This window comes from Cyrtonyx montezumae, unplaced genomic scaffold (assembly GCF_038088225.1).
Source record: "Cyrtonyx montezumae isolate F1298 unplaced genomic scaffold, pur_monq_1.0 scaffold_15, whole genome shotgun sequence".
Classification (NCBI taxonomy): Eukaryota; Metazoa; Chordata; class Aves; order Galliformes; family Odontophoridae; genus Cyrtonyx; species Cyrtonyx montezumae.
In genome coordinates this window covers 4,438,659-4,458,559 of record NW_027071881.1, presented here as the reverse complement: position 1 = coordinate 4,458,559, position 19,901 = coordinate 4,438,659, and the positions used below count along the sequence as shown (strand labels likewise).

The 19,901-nt window shown below is 43.4% G+C and overlaps 1 protein-coding gene across 6 annotated transcripts in view; it reads right to left on the bottom strand.

The window, feature by feature from the left end:
• The window catches only part of CUX1 (cut like homeobox 1), a 231,469-nt gene that overhangs the window by 98,737 nt on the left and 112,831 nt on the right, over positions 1–19,901 (bottom strand). For all 6 annotated transcript variants that reach the window (XM_065731733.1, XM_065731728.1, XM_065731729.1 and 3 more), the window contains exon 8: positions 19,251–19,317. In XM_065731733.1, coding sequence (XP_065587805.1) covers positions 19,251–19,317 — 67 coding nt within the window. The remainder of the gene's footprint in view (positions 1–19,250; positions 19,318–19,901) is intronic.

Below are 19,901 nucleotides of genomic sequence, written 5' to 3'. Positions count from 1 at the left end.
AAGCCACCTGTGGCAAAAGATTTGGATCTGGCAAAGTTCATGGATTAATGAAGGACACTGGTTCCCATAGGGCCTCCAGATGTGACCAGAGGCCCTATGTAGAACTAACAATATTCTGGTCTAGGACAAATGTGCAGAAGGTGATGGCTCTAGTGGATACCGGCGCAGAAACGTCAATTATATATGGAGACCCAACAAAATTTAAGGGTAATAGAGTGATGATTGGTGGGTTTGGGGGACAGACTATTCCAGTCACTCAAATGTGGTTGAAATTGGGGGTTGGGCTTCTCCCGCCCTGGGAGTATAAGGTGTCGATTGCCCCAATTCCAGAATATATCCTGGGCATAGACATTCTATGGGGTCTGGCTCTCCAGACAACTGTGGGAGAGTTCAGACTATGGCAGAGGTACATTAGTATCCGGGCAATACGGACAATATTGAGGTGCCATGCGAAACATGAGCCCATTTGTTTGCCGAAACCACGCCGGATTACTAATGTAAGACAGTACAGACTCCCGGGGGTCAAGAAGAAATATCAAAGACAGTGCAGGAATTAGAGAAAGTAGGTATTATAAGACCTGCACACAGCACATATAATTCCCCCATATGGCCAGTACGGATGTCGGATGGAACATGGAGAATGACGGTGGGTTATAGGAACTGAATAAGGTCACGCTGCCCATCCATGCGGCCGTACCCAATATTGCCTCCTTAATGGACACTCTTAGTAGGGAAATTAAAACCTACCATTGTGTCCTGGATTTAGCAAATGCGTTTTTTAGCATACCTATTGCTAAAGAATCACAAGATCAATTTGCATTTATGTGGGGAGGCAGGCAGTGGACCTTTCAGGTCTTGCCACAGGGGTACGTGCACTCACCAACGTACTGTCATAATTTGGTGGCATGTGACCTGGCTGATTGGAGAAAACCGAACAATGTGAACCTATACCACTATATTGATGACCTCCTGTTAAAGTCTGACTTGGAAGCAGTAGGGGAGGCAGCAGATTCATTAACTGCCTACCTAAGTGAAAGAGGATGGGCTATCAATCCTCAAAAAGTGCAAGGTTCAGGACTGTCTGTAAAATTTCTAGGGGTAGTCTGGTCAGGAAAGACCAAAGTGTTACCTAATGCCATCGTAGATAAGGTTCAGGCATTTCCAGTCCCTACAACACCAAAGCAGCTGCAGGAATTCCTGGGTATATTGGGATATTGGCGTTCCTTTATACCTCATTTGGTGCAGCTGCTGAGACCTTTATATAGACTTACCAAAAAGGGCCAATTCTGGGATTGGGGGAGAACAGAACAGGATGCTTTCCAACAGGCGAAACAGGCGGTTAAACAAGCCCAGGCACTGGGTATATTTGATCCTACCCTCCCAGCTGAGCTAGATGTTCACGTAACTCAAGATGGCTTTAGCTGGGGTCTGTGGCAATGTCAGAGTTCTGTTCGGACCCCCATTGGATTTTGGTCTCAGGTGTGGCATGGAGCAGAGGAAAGATATAGTATGATTGAAAAACAGTTATTGGCTGCCTATTCCGCATTACAAGCGGTAGAGCCAATAACCCAAACAGCCGAAGTTATAGTCAAGACTACATTGCCAATCCAGGGGTGGGTAAGAGATCTGACCCACCTTCCTAAGATGGGGGTGGCCCAGGCGCAGACAGTGGCACGATGCGTCGCCTATCTCAGTCAGAGGAGTAGTCTGTCTTCCTCACTGTTGAAAGAAGAGCTTCAGAAGATTCTTGGCCCAGTAACGTATCATAGTGATGCATCAAAACAAACTTGGTTGCTCCACCACGGAAGAGTCCCGTCCAGGAAGGAAAATATCCTATCCCTGAAGATGCCTGGTACACGGATGGGTCCAGCAAGGGCAACCCAAGTAAGTGGAGAGCAGTAGCGTACCATCCTGCCACAGACACAATCTGGTTCGAAGAGGGGGATGGTCAAAGCAGCCAGTGGGCAGAGCTGCGGGCGGTGTGGATGGTTATAACCAAAGAACCTGGTGATGGTATCCTGAATACTTGCACAGACAGTTGGGCTGTGTATTGGGGGCTCACTCTTTGGATCGCACAGTGGGCCACCCAGGATTGGACTATCCACTCCCGACCAATCTGGGGCAAAGATATGTGGTTAGACATGGAATGCAGTCAAACACAGAACTGTACGTGTCTACCATGTTTCTGGTCATCAACCCCTACAGTCACCAGGAAATGATGAAGCCGACACACTGGCCTGAGTTAGATGGGTTGAGAACTCGCCATCTGAGAATATTGCTTACCGGCTACATCAAAAGCTGCGGCATGCTGGGCAGAAGACCATGTGGGCAGCTGCTAAAGCGTGGGGACTGCCTGTACAACTATCGGACATTGCTCAAGCATGCCGAGACTGTGACGCCTGCTCTAAGATAAGACCGAGGTCGTTGCCTGAAACTACAGCCCATCTTGCTAGAGGACATAATCCTCTAAAGAGGTGGCAGGTTGATTATGCTGGGCCCCTCCCTCAGTCTGAGGGAGAGAGATATGCCCTAACCTGTGTCGACACTGCGAGTGGGCTAATGCAGGCCTATCCAGTACCAAAAGCCAACCAGGCATATACTATAAAGGCACTCACAAGGCTGATGGCTGCCTACGGGACACCACAAGTCATCGAGAGCGACCAAGGAAGTCATTTCATGGGTGCAGTGATACAACGCTGGGCAGAAGAAAATAATATTGAGTGGAAATTCCACCTGCCATATAATCCAATGGGGGCAGGCATTATCGGATGTTACAATGGTATTCTCAAGGCTGCCCTGAAGACAGACTCTCAGTACCTGCAGGGGTGGACAAAGAGACTCCACGAGACCCTGCGGGACCTGAATGAAAGACCTAGAGATGGCAGACGCAGTGCCTTGAAAATGTTACAGACAACATGGGCCTCCCCACTTAGGATCCAAATTACGGGCACCAATAATGAGGTGAGACCTCAGATTGGCCATGAGAACAATCTTCTGCTCCCTGCCCCTGAGGACCTAAAACCAGGTACCAATAAAATAAAATGGCTCTGGAAGGTGGAGGTAGGACCACAATGGTGCGGCCTACTTGCACCTTGGGGGAGATTATTGGAGGTGGGGGGTTTGGTAGCCCCTCCGGTAATGGGTACATGGCCTACTGAAATAATGGTTAACACACCAGCCTTTATTGCTAAGGGGACCCCTATCATGTCTCTGTGGCAGATCAGGACAGGACACCCCCTTTGGTGCCTGATATAGTTGTACAGCCACAGACATCGGGTCAAAGGGTTTGGTACAGGCGGCCAGGGCATGCCCCTGTACAAGCTGAAGTGTTAACCCAAGACAGGAATACGGCCTGTATCTTACCCTGGAGAGCGGATCTTCCCCTCTTGGTACCTCTAAAACACTTGTATTACTCCCCGTAAGTCTATGAGTTGCCAGAAGGAACCAAACAATGCTGCAGTGTTCCAGAGTTGTTATAAGACCATGTGCAGCATCTGGTGATGGTCTAACCGGGACTGATGACACATAAGATGGACCTGCACTGTGTGATTACATGCTTCCAGTAGATACCACCGAGAACTGGCCCAAAGAAGAGTTCGACTGATATGCTAATCATCACTCATCTCAGATTACATCAACATGCGTTGCGATGGGCAATTATGTAAGTGTCACGATGTATTGGGTCTCTGTATCAAGGGGAGCTCACCTTATGGTCACTTGATCAGTGGTTCATGTCGTGAAGGGGTGGAGTGTATCGGAACTGCTGAATCACAGCCTGAACCACTGATTGGTCACCTGAGGTGAGCACTGAGTCAGCCATGGGGGCACAGGTGAAGGTGATATACCTGTGTGAGTGGAAGGGGTGGAGCCTGGCTCCACCTCTCCCAAACCCCATTTAAGGGCTGACCACCACCAGGGAAGGGTCTCTTCTTGGAGATCCCTCTCACGTGGAGTCCCCTGCGAGCCTTGTCATCCTGAAGGTGAGCCATCTTCTCTTTTGTATTATTTGTATGCTGTTTATATAGAACTACTTAAAATATACCATCACCTATACTATTTCTTTGTGGAGTACCATCCTTGGGAGTTATTTACCCCACAGATACTTATTTGAGAACAAAACACCATGCAGACTAGAAGTTCTTAGTGGTCACAGTATTTCAGAACACTAAGAAAACAAGCATGATAAACAGAAATCAAACAGCATGACTGCAGTGTAACAGATACCTTAGAGATCCTTCAAATGTTTAGGAAAGCAAGCACTATCCCCATTAAAAATAATGTTAATGAAAGATAATTATGGCTGGCTCCAAATGTTAACAATTTAATAGTTACAGGATCTAAGAACTGTAAGTGACTAATGCATTCAGCAAATGTATTTGTAACAGTGTGCAAAACAAAGCCCTTAAATGTAGATAGTTCTGGGGAAAAAAAAAGAAACTGTTTTATATCAGAAGCTCTGAAGCACACAACACTGAGAAAGTCTATTGTATTGTTTTCCCTTTGTGGTGACTGGCAACAAGATCTCCATCCTTTGCCAAGGCAATGGAAAGACCAGTAACGTGCCATCTGGGAATGCCAGAGACCTGCATGACCAGAGGAAAACCACTGCCATCTCTATACTTCTGAGAAGGATGAGACAATTTTTGATTGACACAACGAGTCACTGACTGATTTCCATCCACACAGCCATACAGAAAGATTATGGATAAATTTAATTGACTACCAACTGGAAAAGCTGACAGAGTTCTGCAGATTACTTACTACATGCCATTTTTGTGACAGCAAGAGGTACAAACACAACTTAAATCCACAGCCCCTCACTTCTAATAAACAATCAGCACTTCTCCTAAAGAATTAATGAAACAAGCATGAAATCAATCAATTCCCTCAAGGTGTGTCTTGTGAGTACTAATTTAATGTTGATTTTATTCAACTAGAAGAAGCTGGTGTGCATCTAGTGGAGTAGCCACTGTAGCAGTTGAAGTTATCCTAAGGCGTATTCCTGCAGTGCTGATGGGAGCAGTGGCCCCAGCTACAGCTCAGCATCCCCCATCTGAACGAAGCCTGTTCTCCAAACGTGTCCAAGTAGAGACCATCACTTATCTTCCTAAACAAACAGCAACACAGGTCACTCCTTCCTGCCTCTGATTAGGAACTTCCCAGTGCTGCTGGCTAATGAGCAATGTCCCTCAGGCACACTGGCTGGAGCTCCGGACATGGATTTATCAAGCAGGGAATTAGCAGAAGCCACAGATAGCAGGAGCTGTCTGGCCCTCATTTCCTTCATGGATGGTCTGCTCCTAAGCTACAGGCAGCAGCTCTGCTAGCTGAAACTCACTGGATGTTTCCTATTATCAAAGAAAGAAATTCTGTTGAGTAATGCTTTCATTCAATTTGCTCACAATGTTCTCTGTCGACGAATATATCTGATTTCATTAAATGTGATTAAATAAATCAGACAATGCTAGGCTGTGTTGGTCTCAAGAGGTTTTAGTTCAAGATGTGAAACACTTGTCCCAATAAGCACAACCTGAACTAAAAACCTTGTGTGTTACAGATTTTTATTACCTCTTAATCACAAAAATACCCTGGTCACCCCCTCACTGACACAGGGAGAGCATCAGAATGGCAGATTTTGCATGCACTGCCACGTGGATTCCAAGTTTTTCACAGTACCTAAGGACTGAAGGGAAAGGAAATAAGGAAAAAAAAAAACACCCAGAAGATAGAAACATTCCTGTGAAGCAATTTGACTTATTTGGAGCTCACAGCTTTTAGCACACAGAAGGATCAGGTAACAGGGGAACGGGGGCCATGACTGACACCGCCTGATAACAGAAATCGAAAAGAACAACGCTGAAATCCAGGCTGCTGATAATCAGTCGTGTACGCATGATGTTACAGGTCTAATCTGAAGTAGCCCGAGCGCTAAACCTTCATCTGCTGTGCAGGAGTTCACGTTACACCCCCCTCTTTGAGAAGGAAAGGAACATCAGCCAAAGAATACAGTGATCCCACGCCACGTACTCTTTGTAAAATAAAAAAGTCTTTTTGAAAAGCTATCAGTTGAACAGCAGTGTGATTAAGCAAGGGAACAGTGTCTGGCAACGCGACCCTTCTGTGCTGCTCGCCACCGACCTGCCCCGCTCTGGACCTAGCGGCAGTGGCAGGGTTATCACCCCCAGCACGGCGAGCCGGCAGAGCTGGTTTCTGGTTTCCAGGTACTAGGGAGTGATATGCGAAGGATATGACTTTTTTTTCTTTCCTGGTGGTATATCTCAAATTAATTTCAGATAATTTTAAAAAGAAATAAATAGAAAAGCAACCCTCCCCTTCTACTGCGGCAGTCGCTTCGTGTTAGGTGCACGTCCTGACAGGAGGCAAGGATTTATCACAAGCCCCCAGCTCTGCACTCCCATCTCCCACACACAGCTCTGATCCAGCCCACCCTGGATCCCCAGCACGCACATTTCTGGGACGGAGCCCCTGCATGGAGCTCTGCCTGCACGAGCACTGCTGCCACCACGGCCGTGCAGCGTTAGCAATTAACTAATGCACCAGGGCTGCCCACACCCCTTTGTCACACAGTTTGCAATGGAAGGGCAGACACTGCACAAGCTGAACACTAACACAGAGAAACTTGGTGTCTTCAGCAAGTTGGGGACAACAGTAAACAACTGAGCTGTAAACAGAACATTATTTTCCCTGGTACCGTACACAGAAGCCGCTGTTTAATTAAAACTAAGCTGCTTAAGCCATTAAACTGGCAAATGGCTATAGCCAATGCCTTGTCAGTTGTTAGCATTCACATAGCAGGAGCTGTTTGCTGTCACACTCAGATGGTGAGCTGCAATGCTAATGCATATTTCCCTACTGGCTCCACAAAAATGAAACAACCCGGGACTGTGACTGCTGCTGTATATTACTAAGGAATATTTTCTCACTGTGATCTTCAAAGACACTGATACTATGCACTCAGCTGCAATTTAATTATTTCAATCTCTGTCCTAAAAATATAAGCCACTATAGTCATTTAAGTGCATTTTTAAAAGCAGAACTTGTATTAATTTTGGCTTTGAGCCCCCAGTTGAAGCCATTGTCTTCACTTCCCCAGTGTAAGGAGTCCAGACACAGATTCTGTATCCCCTGATTCAGATCCTGCATATCTCAACCTCAAAATCTTTAATTAAAAGGAATAACTTACAGCAGCCAATTTTCTCTGATCACATGCAATTAAAACAAAACAAAACAAAAAAAAAAAACCCAAAGATTTATCTGGGGTCAGTACCAGGAAAAGATCATCATGGCCACCCAGGCAAACTTCAAAGCCACAGAAAGTGAGTAGCACTGAAAGCTGAGAGGCTCCTGGAGCCCCTCTTCCTACTGCTTGGATTTAGGTCAAGAGAGTGAGCATTGGGCAGCATCACTGGGATTTGGGACCGGAGATTCTATCCCTTGTCCTCTGGAGCCCTCATTCCCTTCCCCCAAGTGGGAAGGACGACAGCAAGGAACTTTTAGTTAAAGGCACTGAATTTGTTGATCTTTTCACTTCCTCTGAGTCATGCTCCTCAACCTTACCACTACACATACTAGAATCTGCTACAACTCATTAAATAAACGTTTAGACTTTGACTCAGTAAAGGCAACAGACTCCCACATTAAACACACAGGTAAAGTAATAAAAAACACTATTATGCTTAAAGTCACCCACTGAAGGGAGCTGAAGTGCCCTCACTAGGGGGCAGCTGCTGGTACTGCACTGCTGAGTGTAACAGATGTCCCGTGCATCGTCTTCATTCGGTGCAGTCTTCAGGAAAGAATATTTCCATTCATCACAGAAGGACCTAATGGATGGCACTGTTCAAACGAATGGTCAGCGAGTGCTTTTATTTACTTCTATTTATGTATTTATTTTTACAGGGTACAATGCAAGCATCAGAACAGCACTTCCACTTTTCTATCCGAGGGCTGAAAGATTATCCACATTAATAAAGCTTTGCTTTACCCCATGTGCCCTTTTTACATATGGCAAAACTGAGTCATCAGACTTGTTTTAGGTAGCATACTTGACACAACAAAAATAAGAGGTAGGAGCTAATTACCAGAACACTAATGAAAACAGCAGCGTCCTTTCCCTAAGTCTGGAACTTTCTATCAAATTACAAGGCTTTTTTATAGTAGTAGAGTTAACAAATGTCTAGATCTACTGAATGAAATGATGGGATTTCTCTGCATTTAGCAACAAGCTTTGAAAACCTTAATCTTGTGAGTTAGTAATAACAGTGGGAGAAGTAAAGACAATCCTGGGCCTATAATCAATAAGACAAGCTGCTTAAAAGACCTCATCTGAAATAACTGTGTACACGTCTCACCAGAGCAGAAATGCTGATTTATGATTAAAAAGTGTAAATGTACTTTTGTGGTATCAGTTGAGAGCAACTCGCATGTTTCATTCTCAAGGGCTTAAGGCAAAAGGTTTAACATCACCAGAGCACAAACTCCTTCCTAAGCCTTTCTCCCAAGTGCCATTAACACCTCTGCACGTTCTGTGTCCCATTCAATTCTCTCTGGCTCACATCAGTTCTATCACAATTTAAATACATCAAACTTCTTTTCCATTATCAAAGTTAAACCTACAAATGCAGCATTCTTCTCTCAACAAACCCCTGCCAAGGTCCCCAAAAGGCCAGTCCTGGCTGTGACACGCTCTGCTGCCAAAAGAGCTGTCTACAAACACCCCAAAGACTGTGCAAACAGGCTTTAAAGGATTTGGAGAGGAATATTCCCCCAGATAATAGAGCAGGACGGGTATTGTTTAATAAGTAAAGGAATGATTTAGAAAAGCTGATGAGCAGCGGGTGCAGCGGCACGAACAGTACGGGAGAATTAATTCAGGTTTACCAGGAATGCAACAAAATTATTTGGAAGAACATTTCTACAGTAAATTAATCTACAGCTATGCATTAGAAAGCGATTTCAGTTTCCTCCCCTTTCTGGACATCCAGCATACCAGAGTGTCCTTATCAGAGATCAGGCACCAGGCAGGGCAGCGCCCATATACCCACTACAGAATGACTGCATTACTATTGAGCCAAGGGAGAGTAAATAGCCCAAGAAATTCCTTTTGTTAGAGGGAGAGGGAAAAGGCTAAAAATACGTATCACAGACAATTTCTGGAGTCAAATTCCAAGTCATTGTGATACTTTTCCAATGCAGAAGTGTCTGGATGCTTTCCGCCCACTGCTGTGTTAATCTACAGGGAAATTAACTGCTACAACAGTCGGAAATGTAGGGGTTAATTCTGACTGCTGTCGAATGCCCCAAGTCTGTGCTCTGTTCATCAGAGCATTAAATCTGAAAGCTCAAGAGAGTAGTGCAGCCGTGCTGCAAGGGCTATGTTATAAAGTTCTGCATTAAAAATTCATATCGGAGGCTTGCCACAGTACTGTGCTCTGGCTGAAAGGAGAGCTGCCGGGGAAATATTAGACACCCCACTGTCTTTCTGGCAATTGGAGACATTCCTCAACAAACAGCACCTCAGGAAGGGAATGAAAGGGCAAACAAACCGTGAAACAAATCAATGAGTTCAATTATCTCTCTCTTTCTCAGAAAGGAAACTTTTCATTTTTAAGGCTGTTTCATGAAATCTTCTAATGATGGCCCTGAACGAGGACACTAGGCACTCTGGCTGCAAACCCAGCTGCTTGGCAGTGCTTTTTATTTGTTCTACACGAGACACAGGTTCCCAGCCACTGAGGGTGAAGCACAGTGTGGGGCAGAGCCATCCCCTCCTCACAACTGCTCTACTCACCCTTTGCATCACTGTGACCACGTGGGATAACGGGCTGGAGGCACTGCTGCTGCTTTCCCTGAAGTGTCTCCAGCAAAGAGTGCATTTAGATTTATTAAGATGGTTAGTGACTCCATGGTTAAGTTATGCTCTCCTCACTGCTGGTTAAGGCTGTATGCATTTCACAGCAATTTATGGCAACCCAGCTGGTAAGATGACATGGTTGGCAATGACAGTGATGGGTGTTACATTTTAATGAAAGGCAGATGTGCCCCTCAGGTTATCTGATGTAACCACTGTTTCAGGCAGGTTAATAATACAGGCACAGTAAATGGAGAAATACGCAGGAAATGAAACATCAGTAAATGGTTTCTTCAGGAACCGTGGAAAGAAAGCTCCCTGTTTTACAGTATTCCCCTGCACCAACTGTAATAGAAAGGTTCACTCTTCCCAGCACAGAAATTTGAATTAAAGCTGAGAAAGATCGACAAACGCTGCCCCAGTGCTACACCGATAAATGTGTGAATGTGAACATCATTCATTTTGAGTAACTGAGCGCAGCAAGACCACTACAGGTGGGGTGATGGAATTAATAAAGTTCTAAGAAACTTTTCAAGGCTTTTGTTTTAGTTTTAATCCTTAGCTAGAGTGCTTTCTTTCATGTAAAACAAATAAATACTGCTTTGTACTTAAGGCTACAGCTTGTGTAGCACTGCAAGGACACTGTCACACACACCTGAAGGGGAACAGTTACAGGTGTCCAACTAAATTAGGCCCACACTCATTAGCACAGTTGGAAACACAACTGACTTTAGTCAGAGGGAAAAGAATTAGGACAGGTAGTACAGTCAGTGATCACAAGTAACCAGAGGCCAGCTACTACAAGGCATGGAAAAACTGCTACAAAGGATCAATAACCCTAAGGCAGCGTTTCAGTCCAACTTTTTGTTAAAAATTTGTTGCTAACAGGCATTTAAAACTCACGAGATTCAATCAGTGAGCATTCAGGAAGCATTAAGAAGTCGTATCTAAGTGAAAAAAGGGAAGGAGCAGGCCTTCCTTCTAGCTGCTGCTTTCTTACTGCTGATTCTTGCTGCAGTACTGATTGCCCTTCGCTGCCTGACCAAACTCCATGTGACTCCATTTCCCAACATGCTAAATGAACAGGAGGAGAGGCAGTCAGAGCTAGAAAGCAGTTAATTAGCCTCTGCTATGATCTGCCCCTGCAGAAACACACTAGATAAATGGTAAGGGTTAGTAATATCAGGCTTACAGGATTGTAAATGCATTTGTTTATTTAATGCTTTACATGAATGCTAATGAAGTTATTACCAGGCCTGCATGTTGTCTATTGTTTTTCTTGGTTTCAGCGCCTGCACCACACTGCCTTATCCCTCCTGCTCCACAAGCTGCCCAACATCCTTCTGTTCCAAATCCCCAAATTAGTGCTCGGTCTTGGCTCCTAGCTCCTCATGTTCAGGATTATCACTTCCTTACTCAGAGACAGAATTTTAAAAATCACATTCATTAAAACATACTTTAAAAATCTTAAGATAATGAGATTCGTTTTCATCATACCAGATATTTTCTGGGGCATACAAAACTGCAGTCTTCTCTTTTAACTGTGATCAGAGGATCCATAAGTGAGACAATATTTTTTGGGTCTCCTGAAGTGATATCTCCAGGATGAGGCTGAATCAGGACGAGCATCTCTGATGTCCAACACAGATGCTTCTCCCCAAGCTGTGCTTCAGCCACAGGCATTGAGGGTAAGGGTTAAAATTGAAATAAAATATTTACGTCAGGTGGGCAGAAGGAATCCTTGTCAGAAATTTTAAAGCTCCTGCACTGATGGCAGCTGCAGGATTTTGTCCTGCAGCCTTCACCCTGAGCTATGTGAACACCTGCAAGTTCCCAACATGAAATCACTGAATCACCAAGCTTGGAAAAGACCTCTAAGATCACTCAGTCCAACTGTCCACCTACCACCGATAATTCCTCACTAAACCACGTCCCTTAGTACAATACCTAAATGCTTCTTGAACATAAAATCAACAGTACCAATGGAGAACATGGTGAAAACTGATTGGAAATACACCTCTAAAGCAAAGGTGTATAGGATAATGCCCCTGTTTGTATAGTGAGGTGGCTTACAGCTGCAGTGCCACAGTAACTTCTTAAGGTGGGGAAGGGATGAGGCAAATTTATGTGCACATTTAATGAGATGCTGAAAAACCTGTCTAATGAGGAAACAGCATATGGATACTCTAATGAAGGTTGTGCCAGACACCGTTGCTGACAGTAGCTATGACCACAGTCCTGTTCTTGGAAGTCAAACAAAAATAGAAAATGAAAACAAAGGAGAGGCATGGGAGCTGCTCTTGTGGAACAAGGCAGGACATAGGGGAGCAGATCCCCAAGCTCCCAGAGCACACATGGCTTCCCAAAGATGATAAATGCAGAAAGAAGAGGCTGTTTTCCAGGACACTGTGTTTTGGTGGTTGGACCCTTGCAAAGTTTCCTCTCTATCTTTTTCCATTCAATGAGGCAGCACAACATACACTACGTGACTCACATTCTCGCCCGCTTTGTCGCTGCGTGGGAGTGGGAAATGCAGCTGGAATCCATCTACTAAGTACAGGGAGAAGAGGGTGAAGTAAATGGCAGTGAGGAAGGCCTATGTGGTAACTGCCTGGCTCAGTGAGACTGCTGCTTTTGTCAGCCTTGTACAGCAGGAGTATATTCAGGGTCTCTTCTGCTCAGCAGAACAACACAAAAGCCTGAGGAGGTTTGGCCCCAGCAAGGGCAAGTAAGGATAGACAGGACAGGGCCAGCGCTGCCCCTGCCTGCCTCATGGAGACCCACAGACCAAGGAAGCTCCAACCTTGCCCACTGGATTACAGGCCCAGGACACAGTTGAGCACCCAGCACACGAGTACAGTGCTGTAAGACCTTCTAGAGCAATGTTCCATATTTATTTAAAGACTTCCAGCTAAGGATCTCATGTCAACCCAAGGTTACAGATAACATAACTGGGTGATGACTAGAATATGCTGGGATACCCTAAGGCTATTTTTTCTACTTTGGGCTGTTGAATAACACCAGCTTTTAGGCTACACTAGAAAAGGAAACTGAACAGTCTCACTCGAGGTTAAAAAACAAGCAAACAAAAGCCCTGTAAGGACCTAGGGCACTTCTGTGCTGTCAGAAAGTCACATTAACTAATTATAAGCCTAGCAAGAGATAACACAGACCAGCTACAGCACTAACTCCTATAAACTAAATGCTCCAGTTCTACAGGGTTCTCAAAAATGCTTAACTTAAAAAGAAGAAAATTCTTTTTTCCAGCTTGTGTTTCATGTTCCTCGTGTCTGTGCATTTCCTGATCCTAGCCAAGACCAACTTGCTTCCCCTGAGCACCATGCCTGCCCCTCCTGCCTCCACCTCCCTACCCAAAAGTAGAGGCTAACAAGAAAGTTAGAAAGCAAGCCTTTCACAAAGGTTTGGCAGTGTGTTATGGCAGTGCTGTAATTCAGTCCTCTCAGAAAACAGTCTTGAGATTTGATGGTTTGACTGTAGGCCAAACACAACATCTGACCACTGTCCCCTGCAAAAAAACCAAACCAAACCAAAACAAAAAACCAACTACAAAGATAAAAACCCAACAACTTGTTTGCAGAGGAGCTTTCCATCAAAAAACAATGCAGATCTCCGAAGTATTTTCATTGAACTCCACTACTTGATTTTTAAGAAATATATTAATGATATATAGTGATCATCCAGTTTTGCACAAGGTACAATTAAGACCTCTAAAAAAAAAATCTTAACTTCAAAATGCATGCAGAGCTTTCTGTAAGATCCAAGGTATTCAAATTTCTTCCTTTTTTAGAAAAAAACTGTTCACTTGAACACCTTTCCTGTATTTCCATCTCCCCACTAACGCTGTTCCTGGGTTTCACGATGGCAATATGACTAGAGAACTTAGAGAGAAAAGGCTGTAAGACACACGGCCTATGAAGTTCTCCATCTCCTGCTTTTAGGGAAATCACTTCAAGTACAGCAGTAATTCCAGAGACTAGCATTAGAAGTTAATGACTCATCAAAAGAACAGGAAATAGGAAACTTTAAGACCTTAAAGGCACAGCAAAGAGAAGGTATTTCATGTCATGTACAACACAACCATCCTAACTACAGTATTTCACGCTCAATGGGGGGAACAGTGTCTGAGGACATCTATCATGGTAATTATGTAATGCTGGAGGGAGCACAACTTTATTTTTTTATTCAGTTTGACCCTGAGCACCGTCAAAATGGAAGACTACAAACATTTGGAATGTGATATATTGGTAAGATCTAGTACTTAAACAAGAAAGGTTTAAAAAAATTAAAATAAATAATTCATAGGCAAAATTCAATTCTCAGGACATATTGGGAATTATTCCCCTGAAGTCAGAGTTAACTGAGACTTGCCCCAGTGTAACAGAAGATTTCACATGAATACTTGAACTCTAATTCTGTCACATAACTTTAGGCAAAAGTAATTCTCATGATTAAAACTGCTGCTCCTGTCTTTAAGTCCAACCCTACACTCCTTCCTGCACAAATCCACCTATTTCAAACTTAATTCTACACTGCTGCCCAAAGGACAGCTCAGCTGAACAGTGAGCAGGACTGCCCTTGACCCCAAAGAGCCACCACGTAGGACTGTGTCCTTCTGCCACTGCATTTGGCACATCGTCCAGAAACCCTCTTCCCGTCCCCAGAACCGGTGGCTCATGCGCCCTGCACTGGTGTGCAGGTAACAGGAGGAGCCATCTTCCTCCCGCAGCCCTCCTGCCCGTGTTCCAGCATCACCTGCCTCCCTCCTCAGCAGTCCCCATCTGTCACCCAGCTCTGACTTTGTGCAGATTACTTGAGGATTTATTTTCAAGCAGGATACATGGATGAAAACAAGTGCTGCTTTGTGCTCCTGCTCCTGAGCTTCCACACATTTGTTTCATTAACTTATTTTGGGTTGTCGTGATGTTACACTGTAAGCTCTTTAGGGCAGAGATGGCCTCCGTGAGATAAATTCTCACCCTGGTGCCCTCAGCCTCGCTGGCTGAGGTGTGTGACCACCACACAAAAAAAGTAATACTAAATATAAATACCGAGCCATGTTTACAGAGTCAGGCCTTCAAACATCAAATCTCTCTCCCGTACTGCAAAGCAGGGGCTGCCAGCTCACAGACCACATTTTCATCCACTGCACTCTCGTCATTTCCTGATTTCGTTTTCATTAAAATGTAGTCCAGGATTAAAACCAGTCAGCTGGATCTGTGTGGTGGAGGCAATCTGCAATATTGCACCAGTGTTCAGTCTTAATGATGCTGCACAAATATGCTCCTCTGTGTCATCCTTTACTGTACTGCAAAAAAATAATTATCAGTCTAATCTATAAATGGAAAACAGTTTCCTGCTTCATATATTGGAAAACCACATGTTTTTCTATAAGTTATTAAAAGTAACTGATTTAGGATGAATCCTATAGTAAACATGAGAAGGTTTTTCCTTCATTTCACTTCCTATGCACGCACCACTTTCAAAAGATCAGAAAGTTGGCATCCCCCAGAAAATCACACAGGAACGAAAGCGGTGGCAAAGCTGCCCTGACCGACAACCTCAACCCAAACATTTTCTGCTCTGTGTTGTTTTCTAAGGTTTTTTTATTGCAGGATCGGGTGCAGTACCTAAAAACCTCACAAGACTATTTAACATTTACTGGTGAAATTGTAGCATTTCTGTGAAATTTGATATTTTCTTTCATCAAAGGCAGGGAGCCTCAACCCACATGTTAACAGTAATGTAACAAGCCTACTGCATGTGCTACAACTGAAGAGCCTTTTCCAATTAGAATTCATTTACACCAGGGAGAGGAGGGGCAGCAGCAAAGAGGTGGCTCTGGAGTTTATTTAAAACTGGAATCGGACCATCCCAGCTCCGAGAGTTAGCAGCTCAGCTGGGAACCTGAGCACTCGCTCGGACTCTGCAGCGACACAGAAATGGGAGAGCTTGTTAGCAAGGAGAACAGTTTGTCCTCAGAAAGCTACTGCACATAAGAACTTTATTTTTTATTTATTTTTTTCTACAAAGGGCAAAGACAGGAAAAAAAATCTGTTGTATTAGGGGAAAAAAATCATTTAATTTTCCTGAAACTCGAGCCTGAGTTTGCTTTTTAGTTGCAGCTCTGGTAGAATCTCCAGATCAAACTCATTAGCGTTTGTTAAAACCAGGTTTGCTGATAGAAATGTGTGGGACAGCAAACAAAATAGTATCAGGCCTCGAGAGAGGATGTGCCTCTTTAATTGAAAAAGGCAGAGTAATCATTCATTTATTTAACCCAGAGATGATTATAATCTGAAAACCTTGAAATCCTCTTACACAACAACTGTTTTGGCAAGCCCCTCTGTGTTCCAACAAATATTAAACTGTGCTTGCCATTTGTCTAAGGAATCTTGTATTAATAAACATGAAGAAGAACACTTTTACCTCCCACACTCAATGACAGAAGAAAACAAAGACCAGCTGTATTCATCAATGGATCCTTGTTCTGCACATAAAGGCTAATTACATTTTACTTCAAGCCTACACATGGAAAACTTTTCTGCTGCCATCTTGTCAAATTCAGCGCCTGATATTCCAGCTGACAGACTGCAATGACTGCACATAATGAACTTCTTTTTGCCGTTAACACCTTCAGCACCCTGCACACGGGTTATGTGCCCCACGCAGTGCCTGGCTTCTGCTAAAGGGAAGGGTGATCTCTGACAATTCCCAGGAAAGGAGCAGGTTTCACTGCAGATTGTAAGCCCAGAATCCAACCTCAGTTGAAGGTGCCTCGCTAGCATCGAGCTCAGATAGTTACTTCCACAGCTCCCTCTGCACTCAGCACTTTGAACCGGGACATTCTGAAACCACCACCAGAAGATAAACAAACAAGCTGACATAGTGATTTCCAACTTGAAGATCACAGCCACCAGTCACCAGGATGAAATCCAGACTCCTTCATGCTGATACTGAAGACTTCTTTTCCATTTTCTTTTTTTTTTTGAAAGCTTTTCACAGTTACAATTAAAAGACAGATTTACTCCAAAACTGACAATCTTCAAAGTACTTTTAGCTTCAAAAAATTGACAATTATCTTTTTTTTTCCTGAAGGCATTCCAATTCATCTGCATCAAATAAGTGTCTGTAAAACTAACAATTCTGGCCTAAGATAAAAATCACATGTTTTTAAAACACAAAATTAAAACTGGCAATACAAGTAGCTTTTCAGACTCAGATCAAAAGGGAGTTTCTTTTCAGAGGAGACTCAAACTGTCTTTCTCCATTTTTATTGGTGTTTTTTCAACTTTTCTCCCAGCTTTTACAATTAAAATAGATGTCTCAATCTCACTGTCTATATTCAGTTCCATTTTCATGGCTTTCTAGATTTCCATATTGCAAAATTTACGCTACAACCACCACACGACTGCTGTTATGCAAGAACATCCTGCTGTAAATATCCAAAAACGAGGATAAAATAGTTCTGCTGTTATTATAGTCTACAAGTTTGTTTTCACAGTGTATTAGTTTGGGAGATAAAGAACGTGCCTCATGCCTGCTTCAGGATTCAGCTCTATGGTCTCTACATTACAGACCCAGTCTTCTGAATCGTTCTGCCACGGAGCACAATAAAACTTGCTACTGCAGATCCTACTGATTTGATGTAATTCTCTGTGTTCAGATAAGAATCGTACTCAAGCTCGTAAGAAAACATTTCTGTGTGACTCTCCCTGAGAAAATGAAGCACATCAGAAGTGCAAATGAACTGTTTTGAGTACATCTTCTGTACAGTGTGATCATGCTACTAGGGGAAACAGTATTAAATTCTGAAGCAAACACTGCAAGCAAGAGCACTGAAAAGATGGAGGCGTTAAAAGGTTCAGAGCCTACAACCACTGAGCCCTGAGCACTGCTCCTGCAGAAGTGTGCAAGGCAAAAATCACAGCAACAGAGCTGCCAAGCATCAGTTATGAACAGAAAGGGAAATAAAGGTGATCTGCAGTAATTTAAGGCTCCATCAGAAACGCCATTAGTATGCATCTCCTAGAAAAGGACGAAATCAACAAGGGAAAAAAAATACACTCTATCACCTTATCCAGAATTTGAAGGGGAGTAGAGTTACAGGGAAAAAACAAAATATGCTTGGAAGATTACTGTTAATGATGTAAAAGGTATTTCAACCCCAGACACTGATTCTTAACTGCTATGGACTGAGTGCTGTAAGCTCCCAGCTCCCTGTGTTCTTCAGTGAGGAACTGGATCCTCTTTGCTTGCAGAACCACACACTAAGAAATTAAAACTTGCTGTGAGTTCAAGTGGTCTTAGAAAGCCTCATACTGCCATGTGTCATACCAGATATCCACTTCCCTACAGGCCAAAACAAAGGCATGGCATTCCTCTCACCAAGCCTGCACTGAAGTCTCTCTGCACACAGTACAGAGACTGCCAACAGCCTTCTCCTTCTGTATCTTCTGTACCAGAACAGGTGGCATGGTTGGGAGGGAGGGCTTCCCTCTCTGTTCACCCATCACCCTCCTACCTGGAAAAGGAGGTGGCACTGATGCCCCGGGTGTGACACGGGCAGTTGGCACAAGGATGTGACCACACTTTCCACACTTTGCTCCTACAGAGGGCACCCCTTTCTGTCCCACCTCACTTCCAGAAGAAGAAAGCACTGTTTGGGCTTAATACTGGGATTGCTGCTGTTCATGAGAATTCCTTCTCATCACTACAATTCCATAAATAAGAAGGGTGAAAAGAAAAAGCAGAAATCTGTTTAGTGTCTTTTGTTTCCGGAACTGATTGTTAATAAATCCAAGGGATAACTGAGTACAGCAGGCGTTAAGAAGACAAGGACATACATATTTGAGACTACCTCTATGTTCTGCTTGAAAAAAAGGAACAACCGGCCAAAAAAAATCATTCTGTATAGTTTGGGATGGATTTGGGAGAATGATGACTGTTATTCCACAACCAGAAAGAATCAGGGTGCTTATGGAGGCAGTAGATACCCCTTAGTAAACTAATTCTTCTCAGCAAGACTGCATGATCACAGAAAATATCTTAATTCTGAAAGTGCCCAATTTCTAAATAAAATATGAGACACAGAATAAAAGATGCATAGCAGATGTAGCACCTGAGAATTAAATCAGGAATGCAGCAGCATGTGGGCCAGGAAAAGTGTATTGTTGGGTGGAAGAAAACACGAGAATTAATAAACTCTCTACAGGAGGCCAAATTATGACAATGTTTTCAAAAAAAATGTGAACTCCTAAACCTCTTCTTCTACCTTGTCCGTTTCCAATAGGCAGATACAAAACAAGAAAAGCAATGATACCCTGAAGGAAGAAATAGGAACAAAACAGTGAATTCTTACTTTGCAGTAGTTTCCTCATCGTATTTTGTTTTCAGATCAAACAGTTCTGTTCTGGTTTTTTCCAAGGCTAAAAGGCATAAACATGAAGCATTACAGTGCTGTAACAGTAGTGAAAAGCAGAAAGTCTACTTTATTTTTTTAATTCAGCCATAAATAAAGCTCTATATCTCCTGATGAAAAATTCTTTGCTCTGTCTTCTTACCTAGGCAAACCATTACGACTGAGTGGAAATTTATCTTCTGATTTTTCGTTTTCCTTTGGTATTACTTTTACATTACAAAAATTTCCAGTTTCTATTCTGCTTAACAAAGCAAAACATTATTCATTTCTTATTAAGCTGGCTAAATTCCTTATTCATTTGAAATATTTACTGCGATAATTAAGGGAATAAAACTTCTTGCGTTCTCAAAGGAAACAAAACCAAACGCATCCTGACCTGGAATATGTAGGAGTGTAGAGATGGACAGAAATATTAATGGCAAGTCGTAGAAGAGGCAAGACACACTAGGAGATACTGGGCTCACACTGAACCCAGTCAACTATAAATATTTATCATAGATCAGAAAGGTGTGAAACCAGAGCAAAACATAACATGGATGAAAAGTTCCAAGGCCTGCTTCCACTGCTGTGATGCTCTAAAGCTGTATGTGC